Below are 17,317 nucleotides of genomic sequence, written 5' to 3'. Positions count from 1 at the left end.
CACCCCTTCATTCTCTTCGTCAGAGACAGCGCCACGGGAGCCCTGCTGCTGATGGGAGCTCTGGACCACGTGGAGGGAGAGCCCTTACACGATGAACTGTAGCACCCTCCCTCCTGTTGCGTTATCCTTCTTTTCTCATCTTTGGTGTTTCTTTTCTTTTCGCATCCCCCTCTCAAAAGACTGCACACTGGTTTCTGAGTGGAGACATTGTCATTCACTGTTGCACACAATCGCATCAGACTACGTCTGGCTGTCAGACTGACACCGCGTAGTCTCACACTGACTGACACTGACACCGACACCGCCATACTCGACAGAGTCACACTCGCACAGTATCACCAACATGGCATATAGAACAAAAATACTGTAAGAGACATTACTAAAGTTGACGGATACACCAAAAACACTAACTTTGAGAGACTACTTGCCTTTTTTTTCCCCCTCCTTCCCCACGCACACGCACGCACAAGGACTCTATCATCAAGTCAGCACAATACGAGATGACAAACACCAACATGCTTGACAAGCACAAGTAGTTACACTGACACAACATAAGCAACCGACAAAGAACTTCAACAAACAGAAGCTCGCAGTGACACTTGAAACTCTGCTGTCAGGGCAGGTGCGCGTTTGTGTGTTTGCGCAGTGACCGACACATCAAGGGTACCCCTGTGGCCAGTCTCTAAGCTGGCAGGGACCATTGGCGGGGTCCCCAGGGTTACGTCCAAGGAAGACTGATGGCTCAGCCAAGTGCTTATTGATGAGCCAGCTTAATGCTAATGACTGTAATGCGTTACAACGCTTGTCAACAACACGGAGAGGACGGGGAACCTTTTAATCTCTTAATGCCATCGGGGATCAATGACACCATTATGCTGTTGGAAACAAATGTAACTTACATTACTTGATGTAAATGTAACAAGTTTATATTTAGAAAGATTACACAAACTCAATGACGTCTCCATGTTGAATATATTTTTTTAAATTTAGGACAATGTTTGAATAAAGGGCTGTTTTGGGGGGATTTTTTGAATTCTTTATTGTCAGTCTCATCACCTGATCACTGATTCAAAACAAACAAAAGTGTCCTGTTGATATGCCAGATGTCTGTTGCAGGTAATTTATTTTCCTCAACTTCAACCCTGAACTAAAAGGCCTTGCATGCGCCGCCAGGGTCTATGGAAGTAGATTTAAAGCCCCAAACTAAATCACTTACTGAATTTTAGTGGCAACACATGATAGAATTGCAGTGCATTGAAAGTGTAGCAGGCGACTTTGTCAACACAGTCACAGAATGCTCTCCAACAACCTCAGGTAAAATGCGTTTCTTCCATTTCCACCGATAAATAATTGAGAAATCAAATCTATGGTTGAATAAAAGAAAACGAAGGTCCCTGCTTGCCGTTCCTCTTAAAACAGCGTTCGGGTTTTGGTGTCTTCTGTGTTTGAAGTGTTTTATTTAAAGCACCCGAACATTTTAGGAGACTTTTTCGTTGCACCGGCCGCCCATCTGTCTGCACAAACAAAATACTTGATGTGTGATGGTTTTATCCCAGATGTGTTAAAAGCCTAGCGTCAAACACCGAAAATGTAAATGTGAGATGCATCTGTCTTGTTGCAGTGGTCTAGAGGCACACAGCTGGACTGTCTGATTCACAGCATTCAACAAAATCCCTCCCAGGACCACTGTGCTAGTCCATCCTTGTTCCTAAATTAGCCACCTGTACAGGTCTGCTCGGCAACAGTGCACGGCGTGCCTGTGTACTGTTCCTGTGAAGCCGTGCACCTATAACAATATCCTCTCTGCAGTGGCCGTCTGTGCAGCACAGATTTCTAAAGGGCACTATATAGCGGGTATACTTCATACTGAATAACCCGTGGACTCGATTCAGACAAGCCGATGATGGATCAGTGGTCGTCTGCTGTGAGCTCATCAATCCTGCTTATTCTAACACCGGCTCCCTGCTGGCTCACCTTCACATTTCATTCGGAGCACCTACAACCGCATGCATGTTCCACATCTGCTCACAGGTAACCAGACATAATCAGATTTTTAAAGAAAAGGGTAAGAAAGCCGTAACTCAATGATGTGGAGCTGTAGCATTCAACCTAGCATAAATCAATGTAGTAATTCGTGATTTGAAGGGAGTTCTGCCAACTAATAATATTTATCCTCCCTTTATAAAGATGTTTTAGGATTTTCCATTTATTTAGTGTAGTTAGGACCTGATATTTACATCTCATTTAATGTAAATTTGGTGGTATGGCTCTATTTTGACACACTCCTGTGTGTGAAATGCAGTAGGCAGGGACATGGAAAGTGGGAGGCATAAAGACCCCGAGCACAGAAGTGATCCAGCATCAGTGACAATATATTGTACAACATGTGACACTGATTAATTCACACACGGGATAGAAGAAGGAGCTCAGGTGAAGGTGGGCTGCAGTGACTTGTAAAGGTGCAAGTGGGCAGGTATAATCAGCTCAAATAGCATATATGCTCATACACAGTGGCCAAATGGATATGTAGAAGTGTGCTATCAAAACCATCACCTGGTGAGGGCTGGCAAGATGGAGTTATTGCCTGTCTGAATTAATTCTGTGTCCCATTTCTGACTCGTTTTATTTTTCAAGTGCCCAATTATTTCACAAAAAAATTTCCAGTGTTTTAAAGCAACAGTCCATGATAACTAGTTCAAGTTAAAAGCACCTGAAAGAAATGTTCAGTTGGCTCAGAGTAGTGTCTCTGGGACCACTCTGGCAATACAGAGCAGCAATATTTTGGACAGGAAGTCAAGGTGAACTGCTTCATGAGCACTACTTGATAGCTTGACACCATTGCCGATGGTAGTCTCCTTTCAACCATTTCACCGTCACGTGACAGAAAAAGGTTTTGAGAACATTTAATGTTTAATCGCCCGTTGTTAAATAAAATATAATGTGCTAGAGCGACACGAACTTCCTGTCTCCTCCGCTGGCCTACGCGATGGGTTCAACCGTCGGACAGTCCAAGTGGCAGAGAAGAGAGCGTTTAGAGCAAAAGAGCACTCACAGTAGAGCCATGCCAGTTATGGTGCAGTACTTACCCTTTAGAGAAAATCATAGAAGTGACTTTTTATAACTGTGGGTCAACTTTCTCAGTGTATCGCCTCGCTCTTGTTAAAAGCTTGAGATGGGTCATCAGTAAGAGGCAGGCATGTTGTACATGGAAAGAGAGGTTTATGTGGTGAGCTGGAAGGATGGCTTTCTGACATTCTGAAAAGACACACAGGTGGTCAACTTCACACCATTTATAGATTATTCACATGGGGATTTAAAGGGAACTGATGGAATAAGTGATTGTGTATCAGTTTTAATAAAAGTTTACTTTTTTACACGTTTCTTGCACTGGGTTGGACTGAAGGTTGCTTTCAAAATTTCATTAGCTTTCTTAGCCCTAACCCCACAGGTTAGAGGTTTCTCTGCTCTGATTAAAGAATTAACTCTAAACTAGCACTGAACTTTAAGAACAAGTTATGTGTGGCTTTCAGAAAAAAAACAAAAGGAGCTTGTTATTTCAATTTTCGCATCCAAAATGACCAGAGCTTACCCTGCTTTACTTGGTGGTCAGGGTAATCTGGCCATAAGCTGCTCTGTCGAGCAAAGACTGGCATTTTATTGACTCAAATGGTACACTGGGCCATCTCTGCTCTCACTCAGAAACTCAACCCTCCCAATGTGCTCCAACTTTAACCCTAGCTGTAACCTCATGGGTCAGAGGATCCACTGCTGTGAATAAAGAGTTAACACTGATGCCAACTCTGAACTTTAAAAACAAGACATGTATGACTTTCTTTATATATATATATATATAAAAAAGACAGTTGACAATCAGATGGGGTCTCCCATCCAAGTACTAACCAGGCCCTACCCAGCTTAGCTTTTAAGCTCTCAAGTGATCCAACATGGTCAGTGCAGCCTGCTATTAAGCGGCTCCTTTGGGTACAAACAGGCAATTAATGGATTCATACAGTGAAACTAGCTGTCTGTGTAAATCTGACATAACTATAACCCTAGCTGTAAACCCAACCGAGGTCATAACCCTAACCCTGTCCCTTACAACATGGGTCAGAGGTTTCTCTGCTCTGACTAACTTTGGCTATACTCTATACCCAAAACTAAACTGTAGGAGCAAGACATGTAAGACTCTAAAACTGTCTCTGATCTCATTCAAAAGCCCGACCCACCCAATGTACTCCAATGCAAACACTAATTATGATGATCCATGAACAACACCAGCAAAGGAATATCAGATACACAGAGCGTGAGTAGGCAGGTGAGCTGATGGAGTCTGTTTTACAGGGAAGGATTCCAGGTCAAAATGATTAGCTTGACACAGACAGACAAGTAGATCTGACAAGAAACCCATGGAGGGAAGCTCCCTGTAAACACTTATTGTGCTGATTTTAACTCAAGAAGAGGTTTGGAAGTGTTTAGTCATTGACTCATCTCTCTGCAAACCTCTGTGACTTTAGGCGGTCTGAGCTGAGCTGTTGTGAGCTGCAGTTCGCCTACAGATCCAACAGATCCACAGAGGATGCCATCGCCCACGTCCTACACACCACTCTCAGCCATGTGGACAAGAAACAGGGTAACTATGTGCGAATGCTGTTTGTTGATTACAGTTCAGCGTTTAACACAATAGTGCCCTGCAGACTGTTCACGAAGCTCAGGGATCTGGGACTTAACAGCCGTCTGTGTGCATGGGTGTTGGACTTCCTCACTGGCAGAACTCAGGTGGTGAGGGTGGGCAGGTGCTTCTCCAACAGCATCACCATCAACACAGGAGCACCTCAGGGATGTGTCCTCTCGCCACTGCTCTACTCCCTCTACACTTCAGACTGTGTGGCCACCCATGGCTCCAACACCATTGTGAAGTTTGCTGACGACACAGTGGTGTTGGGTGCCATCTCCAACAACGATGAGGCGGCCTACATGGATGAAGTGAAGAATCTGGCATCGTGGTGCCAGGACAACCACCTCCAGCTGAACGTCAGCAAGACCAAGGAGCTGGTGGTGCACTTCAGAAGGGGTCAGCACAGAGACTACAAGCCCATTATCATCAATGGAGCTCCAGTGGAGAGGGTGCAGTCCTTCAAGTATCTTGGTGTCCACATCTCCTCAGACCTGACATGGGCTGCCCACATTCAGGTCCAGACCAAAAAGGCTAGGCAGCGCCTGTATCACCTACGACAACTGAGGAAGTTCAGGGTCTCTCCAAAGATCCTCAGGATTTTCTATACAGGCGCTGTGGAGAGCATCCTCACACAGAACATGACATCGTGGTTTGGGAACAGCTGTGTGAAGGACCAAAAAGCTCTCCAGAGAGTGATCCGTACAGCAGAACGCTGCTGCAGGATTGCTCTCCCCCCGCTTCAGGACACCTACACCAGGAGATGCCGGACTAGAGCAGCGCAGATACTGAAGGACCCGTCCCATCCTGGCAACAAACTGTTCCAACTTCTGCATTCTGGTAGAAGGTTCCGCATCTTCAAGGACAAGGACAAGGCAAGGACAGAGAGACTCAAGAGGAGCTTCTATCCCCAAGCCATCCGTGCCCTAAACACACACACCCGCCCTCTCACATCATCTATAATTGACTGAGACAGGACTCTTCCAGACACTAAACCAAGGCACAATGTACATTTCAATTCCTTTAATTTTAAATATGTTTATATTGTCTATCCTGTAAAATAGTCAGATGTCTATTCATATTAATGCACAGAATTCACCTGCTTGCTGCTACTACTACACATTCACCCAGTGTATATACTGTATGTATATATATATATATATATATATATATATATATATATATATATATATATATATATATATATATATATATATATGTTCTTCCTCTACACCCCCCCCCCAATTTTTGCACATGTCGAGGAGCGTGTCAGGCTACATTTCACTGTGTGCTATACTTGTATAACTATGCATGTGACGAATAAAGAACCTTGAACCTTGTGGTTGCTAAACACTTTCACTTTCCAAAATTACCACTTACAGTTGATTGTGGAATATCCAGGAGGGAAAAATGACATGAACTGCCTACATTTGAAGTCAGAGAGCTCTATAGAACAACCCATCCTTTCTCAAATGTTTGTGAAGACAGGCTGCATGGCTTGGAGCTTGATTTTTACACCTGTGCCTATGGGGGTAATACACAGTAATATGCCCTGACAGGCAGGTTGGAGTTTTACTGACCAATGGGGCTAAGCTAGCCAGAATAGTCATTGCACTCTCCCTGCAGTATTCCAAGAGGAAGCTGTAAGTCAAGTCGAGCTTTTCTGTGTGTCAATATGTGAACTGTTTGAACTAGATGGTTTCATATAAAAATATGTCAAGTTTAAATATTGAAAGGTGGGATCCCCCTTTCAAATCACAAGCCCATAAAAGTATTTTCAAGGCAAAATATAAAACAATAGCTTTACTCTGTCACTGTTGTCTGTTGTCTTTCTCACCAGGAGATAGTTAATCTGCCCGAAGCAGGCTGTCTGCGGCAGCCAATATTAATGTTATTGATCATTGTCAGCTCTTGTGTTTCTTCCAACCTCAGATCACACTGGGGTGTGCAGTTTCTTTGCTTTTTTCTTTCCAGTAAAAGCTTCTTTTTTCATTAGTCCCCTTCTCTGTTCTTCTCCCCAATAACCTGTCTACTTTATTGCACACAGTCCTTAGAAAGTGACAACTTGGGAAACTGAATCAAAGTTTCAATAAAGCCTGGACTGCTGCAGGCTTTGACGAGTAAGGTGGATGGAGTGGAGGAGTACAGAAAGAGACTGAAGAAGGACATATCGGTTCCAGAAAGATAAATAGTTCATGAAGCTGTTGACTCCACCATTTTATTACTTTTGGCTAAGAATTTTCCACCCGCCTGCAGCTCTTTTTGCCTACAAATTATTCATCGCACTTCCCACAGGCCTTAGCTGTCAATCCCAGAATTAGGGGTTTGTAGGGAAGATGGGAGCTGGAAGTTTGTCGCAAGATCAGGTGCATGCATACTCAGAAAGAGCTTGATAAAACTATAAAAGCTATTATAATACCATACAATCATTTCAGCTACACTTTCAGACAAACTCTGAATACACAATCAAAGAGAAACGCAAAATTAATAAATATATGGATAGGAGACTTCAGTTCAAATCAATTTTATTTATATAGCACCAAACCACAACAACAGTCACCTCAAGGCTCTTTATATTGTAAGGTAGACCCTACAATAATACCTAGAGAAAAACCCAACAATCATATGATCCCCTATAAACAAGCACTTTGGCGACAGTGGGAAGGAAAAACTCCCTTTTAACAGGAAGAACCAGGATCAGGGAGGGGCGGGGCCACCTGCTGCGACCGGTTGGGGTGAGAGAAGGAAGACAGGATAGAAGACATGCTGTGGAAGAGAGACAGAGATTAATAACAAGTATGATTCAATGCAGAGTGGTCTATTAGCACAATTAAAAATGAAAGGGTTAAAGAATACTGAAGCAAATTTGAACAAATGCAAGAATTTGTCACATCTTATGAACGATTTAGTCTTCATGTAAATTTACATGTACTATTAATTTTGGTGCATTTAATTGTATATTTTCCGAGTGATTTATTTGTTTTTATTTATTTATCTATTTTTATTTAGTCGTTTCAGGTGCTCAAGGACTTAACAGCATGACCGCTGTCACCAATAATTTGCTTCTGATGCGTTCCCCAGCAAATCTTTAAACAAGGATCACTCATAAAAAATGCATAAATATGGAACTCTGTGATAATGTTGGGAAGAAATGCATTTCTTACAGTTCATATTTCATGAGTCAAAATGTTCATTTGTACAAAAGTAGCTCGCAGCTCAGTTTTGAAAAGTTCGGACTGCTGTGACTGTTTTGACAGCGCGACTGTAATCTTTTCGCTGCATCTGTCATTGCATATTCAGTGTGTGCGTTTCCACTCACATGCTGTAAACCTCAGACAAATTGAAAGTGCAGAATGTTCACACTGGGTTGGTAAAGCCATCAATCTGGAAATGGAAACCTTGTCAGCGGTGAAGAATTGATGGTCATGGCTTCCCAGCCACCCACAGTGACTCTCTCTGCAGGATTAGAACAACATTATTCAGATTGCAGATGAACATTAGACTGGGATATCGCTCAAATCACGACATACCGCATGTGCTCTACCTCAATCCAGCCAGTGTTTGTGAACATGAACAGCTGTCATCCAAAGCCAGAAATAGCACACTTCCAGGACTTATCTGCTGCGTCGAGCAGACTCGCTGCCTCAGCGGTGCTTCATAACCAGTGAGTGGAAATCAGATTTTGTGAGCCGGCAGATGTTTGCTTTATGTTTTCTATTAAAGCTAAAGGCGATTTTTGAATAGAGACAATACCAGTGTTCAACCAAACTTTTTTCCAGTATGTAAAAGCGATTGCTGTTCTTTCCCTTTTTTTTTCCTTCCTCTGATGCACTACATATATGCAATATTGTAATATTGTATGCAGTATATACAATAGCTTCTGCTTCCACATCATCACCCAACCTGTCAGTAATACAAATGCAATCTAACATGTGTTCAATCTCAATATAGAATAATAAATAGGGATTGTGGGGTATAGCTCAGTGGTAGAGCATTTGACTGCAGATCAAGAGGTCCCTGGTTCAAATCCAGGTTCCCCCTGTTTTAGGGCAGGGATAGCTCAGTAGTTAGAGTGGTCGCCCCAAGGTCGGGGTTTCGAATCCACTGAATAGGTACCCTTGAGCAAGGTCCCGTCCCTACACACTGCTCCCCGGGCGCCTGCTTAGTGGCTGCCCACTGCTTCACTGAGTGAATGGGTCAAATGCAGAGAAAAGCAAGTAATTTCCCCACAGGGATCAATAAAGTATATATCATTACTATTATTAGATTTATTGTAGCTTTGTCCTGATTTCAGTATACCAGGCAGGTCATTGGGTCAAGACAGTGTGCACAGTATATACTTCTGTTTTTTTTTCCTTTCTTATTTTGTTTGTTTTTGGAGATGAAGGGAAAACAGGCAAAAAAGTGTAACCAATTCGTGAAAGATTGCACTAATCCCCTTATGCAGTGGTCGTAAATCCAGCTACAGGCATCACCTTAGCATGACTGCAAATGATAAAAAACAACATTTAAATATTAATATAGAAAATTTCCACAAGTATTATACCTAGCAGAGATGGGCAGTAACGTGTTACAAGTAATGTGTTACTGTAATCCGATTACTTTTTTCAAGTAACGAGTAAAGTAAGGGATTACTATTAGGTAATTACATTACTGTTACTTTCACGTAAGAACTCTATGTTACTACGTTACTAACTAATCGCGATTTTTTTGTGAGAGTGTCTCATGACAGTGACGTAAGCGAGTGCGACGTTCGTGGCAACAGCTGTGTGCAGATCAAAAATGGATCATATAACAAGTGCGACAGAGTATGAGCGTGCAGCGTTTAAAGCGTGGAAGTACTGACCTTACTTTGAGTTTGATTCTGTAAAAAGTGACAAAAACATTAGCGTCCGCTGTTCACTGCGTGGGAAGAAAACTTCTTTTTCCATCGAAAAAACTCCTGAACTTCCGAGCAAGCACCAAATACGCTGCCGCTGGAAGGTGAAATTCACAGAGAAACTGCCGTATCCTTCCATTGACCACCGCGACACACCTGCACCAGGGTAAACCTCCGCCTGCCCCACTCCTGCTATACAGGTGAAAATAGAGCAACAGGACCGCTGAGTCTTTGATTTTATTTATTTTCTGCTGTGTTTTACTTGCATCTATTTGAAAGAGTGAGTGCAAACACAAAAAACTATTATATTTTATGTGCTAGAAAGTGTAGAGAATAGGTTTAAAAGTTAAACAAATTTCTTCCAGTCAGAGAATGCTGTATATAATTTAATGTTTGCTTGATGCATAAAGTTAAAAGATTAAAACTGATAAAACCAGTTTTAAAAAGAGATTTTTTTCATTTTATTACATTTTATATGATGGATTATGCAGAAACAGTAGAATTGGGCTGAAAGATCTATTGCTTTATTACTTATTTAGGGTGTAAATCCTGTTTTGAAAAGTAACTAAGTAACGAATTACTTTTGAAAATAAGTAATCAGTAAAGTAATGGGATTACTTTTTTCAGGAAGTAATCATTAATTAGTTACTAATTACTTTTTTCAAGTAATTTGACCAACACTGATACCTAGCCCGAGTGCCGACCCCGACCTATGCTCTGACAACCCTCACTAATATTTAACACAAGAAGTGCGCAAATAGGGAGGGAATAGTATTGTATTTTCTGTAAAGTCATTCTGTTTTTTCCACCTTTTAAATGCACTTTAGGAAGTTTGTAGTGCAATGGAAACATATGCAATGTACAGGCTTTTCTTATTTGCCCTGTTTGAAATCCATTTTATACTTTTAAATATAATTTTTGAGTAGAATTATTCTTTTTTTTTTTTTTAAATGGATTAATTATTTAATAATGTAACACATTTTAGGCAGATGTACAACATAAAAGTGAAATCAGAGGTCAAATGTAACATGATAATTTTTTACATGCTGACAATACACACCACTTGTAAGAAGCATAGTTTCTAAATTACAAGGATTTCAGTTTTCTAGCAATGAATCATTAAGTTGACCTTTAAGACCTTGGTCAACTTAAGAAAAGCTTGTTAGTTCTTCATCACGCTGTCTGTGAACAATTAGCCACCACAAAACTGACGGGACTAGCTCCGTTCCTATTTAGGCTATATATAAGTGTAGGTTAATAATAGACATGGTCAAGATAATTCGGTGTTTGGTCTAAATGTGCTCCATGCAAGAAGACTAGTTTAACTGTATCATACTTGACACATGAGACTATGTGAGTGTTTGACTCCACATCCTCAGTGTGATTTTCTTTCCTGAAAAACCAGAATAAATTGCACAATACATTTTTTAAGCAACAACTTGCACAGAAATGCCAGATTAAGCAAAAAGATACAAATTTAAAGTTAAATATGCAAATTTATTTTATTATTATTTTTATTATTTTTTTGGTAAGGTAAGGTTAAAAAAAATATTAAAAATTTTAAAAGAAAATTATTTGATGGTTCGGGCTTTACAGAGTTAAGAAAACACTCTGACATCTTCTAATTTTCCTAATTTCACTCATATTTGTCCCTTTTCAGCGTTGGTCCTTCATTTTTTTGACCTAGCATAAATTATGGAAGCAATTTCAGTGAAGAGAAAGCGGCAGAGAAAAAAATGCCAGATTCTGAGAATATGGTGGCCAGGTTGAGATTGCAGGCATGTGCTCAGTGAACCTGCACAGTCACTGTTCTCTCATCAGTTGAATTAACAGAATTAATTATGACTCTCTGCCTGGGAACACTCTGCTGGCATTTACATGCGGTGACCCATAATCCCTTCTCTGCAGTGTTTATGCGTTTGTGTGTGTTCATGCACCTTACCCTTGAAAAGAACAGCTGCTAAGCATGGACAGTGATCACACACACACACATACCTACAGTCACACAATGGCACACGCACATTTTGCTGTACCTGCCTGTTAGCATTATTGGACAAGACAGCTCCCTGTGTAATTTGCATAGTGATATCATTTGGATAATATTGCAGCTAGCTTAGGCGCCACCTGCTTCTGTGCTGAAATTGCTGGTGAAAAATGGAGGCCAGGTGGGAACAGGGGTGTGGGGCTTCACGGAGCTAGAATGCAACCTTCTCCAATTATGATATACATCGTTATAATTGGGGGATGCGTGTCTTTGGGTGTAATTGTGCAAATCTTTTTTTGCCGTTTGACTGCGGTGTTTGCCCTTACGTGTTGACATCATCATAAACTGAATAAGCAGCTTTCTCTCACTCGTTCACTCAGCTCCATCGTGCATTCAGATTTTCTAAATTTGTACAGTTTCTGAAATAGTGAAATGATAAAGTCCCATTGACTTTGACTGGAGAGCCAGTTGTCTCTCACTCTTAGGCTACGTTCACACTGCAGGCTAAAGCACATCAAATCCGACTTTTTTGACCCTATGCAACCCATATCCAATCATGGTATGACAGTGCGAACAGCACAAATCCGATATTTTCAAATCTGACCTGGGTCACTTTCGTATGTGGTACTGAATCCGATACATACCTGATGTTTTAGAAAGCGACTGCTGTTTGAATGGTCATGTCGCATTAAATCTGTCTTTTACGTCACTGACACCACACAGATGCCAATCCGGTTGTTAAGTCTGACGTCACTAGCCGTGTCTGGGCCTAAACTCCGCTGCAGGTCCATATATCAAACAATCACTATGGCATTACTGAGAGTTGAAAACCTGTCTAAAGTCTTTAATCTTTAATAAAATGATCAGCGTTCTGCTCTACCAGGTGTAACAGTTGAGTTTAACATCCAGGCATCCATGAAAACGGAATTTATGACATTTAACGGAGTTAGAAGTTAGCAGGAAGTTAGCTCGCTAGCTTCTATCTAAATACAATATAGCATGTCCTGACTGCGGGGTTTTGGAAACAAATTAAAACGTACAGCTCTGTTATCACTTCCAACATAAATGAAGACAGAAAGCTAAACAGCAGTGACGTTTGTAGGGTTACTGAAGTTTGGCTAGCTGGTATATAATGATGTGCTACGTGACCGCTAGCGACACAGCTATGTTAGCATAATATAAACAAGCTAACTTTTTTTCCACTGGATAAAAGTTAACGTGAGTGTTCTCGGTGGTCAGGAACAAATGTAATCGCATGGCAGGATGCTGTAAAAGGACCAAACTTCAGCCAGGATAACAACTGAGATAATCCATCCACAATACGAGGTTAGTCATTCATATACTGCTGCATGGGCTGGGCTGTAGTTACATCCTAAGGTTTTAAAAACTGAGCTTAAATAAATGATTAGCGGTAATAAAAGCCGAGGAAGGTCAACAGTGATCACTGACTGTTTTAGGAGCTTTTTGAGATTAAATAGAAGAAAATACAAAACATTAAACATGTTAACAACACAAAAGCCATATTAAACGCAGACTACTTTAGGCCCGGATGCAGGATTCGTCACGTCATCACTTAATGACCGGATTATCAGTGCCGGAGAAGACAAACAAGAAAGCATGGCGGCCATTGTTAAAGCACGGGCTCTCTTTTTTCTCAGTGTCCTTCTTTCTCTAACTAATTTGTCAAAATCCTGTCGGTTACAACTGTGCAGAAATTGATAGACTGCTGCAACAACACCTACTAGCTCTGTAGCCGCTATTTTTACTTCCATAAACAGAGAGGGTTGCGTGTGACGCCTTCTTTTGCGCATGCGGGACGCTTTGAGGGCCGTGTGTGTGACCGTAGCCTTAGTGGCCCAGTGGCAGTATTACCACATGCTCACCTCTCACTTACATACTGTCGTGAGTTCAAGTATATCATGCACTTTCATGATTTAGTTTTTGTACTGTAAACATTTTCCCGTGTACCAAATCATTCCATATTGCAGAGGGACAGCTTTACTATAACAGGTTAAATGTCCCTGAACTGTGGAAAAGCTTGTATGACAGAGATGATTACGACCACTTGGATCAATTCCCAGTGGTAGCAGATTAGCTTCTATCTCAGGTACAGCACTCTTGTGGCCTATTAAAGTGGCTGCCCAGTGTTTATGAGCTGTCTCTCTTCAGCTTTCTTACCCAACATCTTTGCCTCCAACTTTTTATCTGTGCTAGAAGCAAGCTAGAGCTCAAATCCACCAGTAGAAACAATCCCACCTCAGTTTCTTGCAGAAATGGCATAACTTAGCTGCTTTTGTTCTCTGCCGAACCGTTTCTGTGACTTCAGAGAGGAGGTCGCCATAACAAAACAGCAACTGGAAGAACCTCTTTGCCCTCACAGCTTTCACTGACCTCCCATCCCCCTCCTATCCAAATGTGGCTGCAGCGGAGTATGGAAACAACAGATAACGACTCAAGCCCTGTGAGATGTGTTATGGAGCTCTTAATGAAAGAGTTGTGCCCCATTGAGCCCTATAATGAATGTTCTGACATTGAAAATCCCAGGAGGAGCAGCTTAATTCCTGGGAGTAGGTTCAAGCAGCTAAACACACTTTCATAGAGAAAACAGTGACTAAATGATGCCTTAAAAAATTGGCATTGTGTAGTTAGTTTGGTATGCATGTATCTACGTGGCCCCATCAGAGAAAGGTGTTCCAACACCTTTGTTCCGGCTCTTTATGCAGCCTTGTCCAGCTTGTCTGATACCTGTTTAGCTTTTATCCTGACTAATGGAAATGTCAAAAACACTGTAGAAAAGCTGGACTGCCCATTCTCCTCAGAAGCCAAAAGATGTGAAGCCGAGATTGCTGCCAAGCCTCGTCAAAGACGCACGCACACAGTCAGAGTGCTATGCGGTATTATAACTGATAAGAGCTTTTGTAGATTTTAGTAATGATGTCCCTGAATACCAAGTGAGCTGCATCTAAAGAGACCCACAGGAATTAATAAAAATGTCTCCAATTTCATGGCCGCAGTGGTTTCCTGCTTTTGAGAGATCACAAAAGAAAATCACTGAATGCCACAATTTAATTATGTATTTCAGGGTGTCTCTGGATGTATTGCTCCTTTTTGGAAATTCTGCATCCCCATTCTGGTCCCTCTCTTTGTCTTTCCCCATCATTCCACGTCACGCTTTCATTTTTCTTTTACTTTCTCTCAGCACTCATTTCCATTTCTTTTCCTCTTTTTTTTTTCTTATTTCAAATTTCTCATTCAGATCTCATCCCCTGTCCTTTCTGTCTTGCCCGGCCCCCTCCTTTTTTTGTACCCTTGTGTTCTCTTTTATATTGCTGCCTCTCTCCACCAGTGCTCTGATTCATTCCTCCTCTGCTTCACTCTTTTACATGGGCAGGTGGCAGAGCAGCTGGCCTACTATGGCCATGTGTCAGAGACAGTAATCACAGAGGAGATGTTTGACGCCGCTGTGCAATTTGGCACAGTGCAGGGTGACCCCACCCAGAGCTGAGCAAGACGACCTGTTTGGATAGCCCCCGGGTTGCCCCAAGCACCGACTGGGAAAGGAGCATCAAGGACGGCTCACCTCACACCTCAACGGCCTCGCAGGTGGGCTCCTCAGGGGAAGAGGGGGAGACGGTTGGCTGTCAAATGACACGAGGCGGCAGATCTACAAAAGGTTGGCAGCTGTGTAAAATGAAAGAAGAAAATTTGTAGGCCACTTAAAGCCTGCAATTAATTGGAAACAGCACAAGTACAACAAAAAAAGTTTTTGTATTGGATAGACTGAATCTTTCAAGATGCTTCGTTGAAAGGCTTTGTGGGCAGATGGTTCAGTTACTTCAGAATCTGCTTTTTCAGTCTATAATTGCAAAGCACTGAGAATTTAGTCATATGGTTTATGTGAAATAATCATATGGCTATTTAACGATTCAGAAAATCTAGACAGCTCGGAATAGATCCAGTATTTGGAGATCAGCATAATGCTTTTTTCCTTTATACACGACCACAGAGGATTTGAAACCAAACTACAATTGTATTCTCAAAGTGCAGATTTTTCATTTTTATTTGAGGCAGATCCGGGCTTTGTACAGCCAACAGGCCACATCAGGTCCTTCTTTTGTCCCTGACATCATGCAGTTTGCCCTCTTTCAGCTTCCTTGCTGGCTTACTGTTCTTTCTGATTTTGTGTGAAATCAAGTTCACTGTAAATGTTTTGCATCTGAAGTTTATAACCAACGTTAGATCGCAAGACACGGGCGTCTTGCTATTTATTTACTCAAGTTCAAGGTAAAGCTGTGTTCTTAGTTTGCTGTCTTTACAATTTGAATCACTATTACGAGACTGAGCACATGGAGAAATACAAGAACTTGACTGACGCAGAGCAGGAATGGATATCTGAATGTTTGCTAGCAAAGCTCCAAAAGAAACAAGGACTTTTTTTATTTACCGAGCTTTGCACATCCAAGGACGGAGCAGTCAAGACCAGCTTTGCAACTTCCCATAAAATCACAAAGAACGGGAAGCTATTCTCTGATGGGGAGTTTATCAAAGAGTGTCTGGTAGCCTCTGTTGTGCTAATATGAACTGAGAAAAATTATTTGAGAATGCACCCCTCAGTAACAAACGAGCACATTGTAGTAAATCTGGAGTTTCAGTTAAAAAGTAAAGCGGAGAATTTTGGCTTTTTCTCTTTAGCTCTCGACGACACCTGTGATGACCATGACACCCCAGTCACTCATCTGTATATGTAGGACAAGTTTGAGATGATGCAGGAGCTGGCAGTAATGCTCTGAATGAAAAGTATTACAACAGGAAGTGGTTCAATCACGGAGGCCGATTCCTTGGATGGGCTGGGGCTGAAATGGGACAAACTGGCAGCTGATGGCTGTCAAAATTTGACAGGGAGCATTTTTGGACTATATATAGCTCATACTTCATTGTTGTATTCCAAAGCTATTGTAACTTGCTGCTTCTAATGGCCCGGAGTGAATACATAATGCATAAAGAAAAACTACACCGCACTGCTTTGCATTGTAATTTCACTGTAATTGTAATTTTGACTTAAAATGATAAAGGGGAAGTGATATTAGTCTTCAAAGCTTTGCTGGTGATAAGAAGATGAGACAAGAGTGAGAAAATACATGTAGACATAGACAGACTTCTAAAAGAACCACTGCTTTGTTCTACCGGTGCGTTTGATGTTTCGACCAGAAGAGCTCACAAATTCTGCTTATAAGCAACAACTTAAACCAAACTCTGTGCCTACAAAAGAAGTCAACACACCCTCAGGTAGTGAATGAAAATTGCTTTGAGAACGGTGAAAGACAACTAATTTTGTAATGTAAGATGTTAATACGCTGGAATCAACTCTAATGCACTTTGGGTCAACTCCTCTCGGTCTGATTATTCTTGACAAAACAGACTAATAAATATTACAATATACAGTTTGTGCCAATGCATAACAGCTGTCTCTCGAGTAAATTCGTCACTGTGAATAGACTCTAACTTTACCCTTATTTTGTGATGGTAGTTATTGTTCTGCACTACAGTCTCAGTGAGTTTGATGTAGCGACACTTGAACCAGTTCTCTACCTGCTGTAGTTTGTTTTTAAGAGTGCTTGAAGCTTGCAGCACATTTTCAGAGCAGGACAAGAACTACTGCCGCTGGCTGCAGGCCATGATGGAGAAGTTGGAGTCCATCCAACTGCTGAATTAGAGGATCTTTGGGGATCACCACAATAGCAACCTGGTCAGCCTAACACTGAGAGAAGTAAGACAGTCACTC

General features: G+C 41.6%; 1 protein-coding gene and 1 non-coding gene across 2 annotated transcripts in view; both read left to right on the top strand.

Moving 5' to 3' along the window:
• Positions 1–102, top strand: part of serpinh2 (serine (or cysteine) peptidase inhibitor, clade H, member 2) — a 25,035-nt gene extending 24,933 nt beyond the window's left edge. Inside the window, exon 5 of the mRNA XM_085351051.1 lies at positions 1–102. This exon is cut by the window's left edge and continues 204 nt beyond it. Coding sequence (XP_085207177.1) covers positions 1–102 — 102 coding nt within the window.
• An 8,539-nt stretch (positions 103–8,641) lies between these two features.
• trnac-gca (transfer RNA cysteine (anticodon GCA)) lies at positions 8,642–8,713 on the top strand. Its single transcript has one exon. It is a non-coding gene; the product is annotated as a tRNA-Cys (tRNA).
• The last annotated feature ends 8,604 nt before the right edge of the window (positions 8,714–17,317 follow it).

This window comes from Diplotaxodon limnothrissa, linkage group LG3 (assembly GCF_057381915.1).
Source record: "Diplotaxodon limnothrissa isolate DT_005_m linkage group LG3, D_limnothrissa_male_GT1.1, whole genome shotgun sequence".
Lineage (NCBI taxonomy): Eukaryota > Metazoa > Chordata > Actinopteri > Cichliformes > Cichlidae > Diplotaxodon > Diplotaxodon limnothrissa.
The sequence above is the reverse complement of the archived record's forward strand: the minus strand, read 5'-3'. Positions and strand labels throughout refer to the sequence as shown.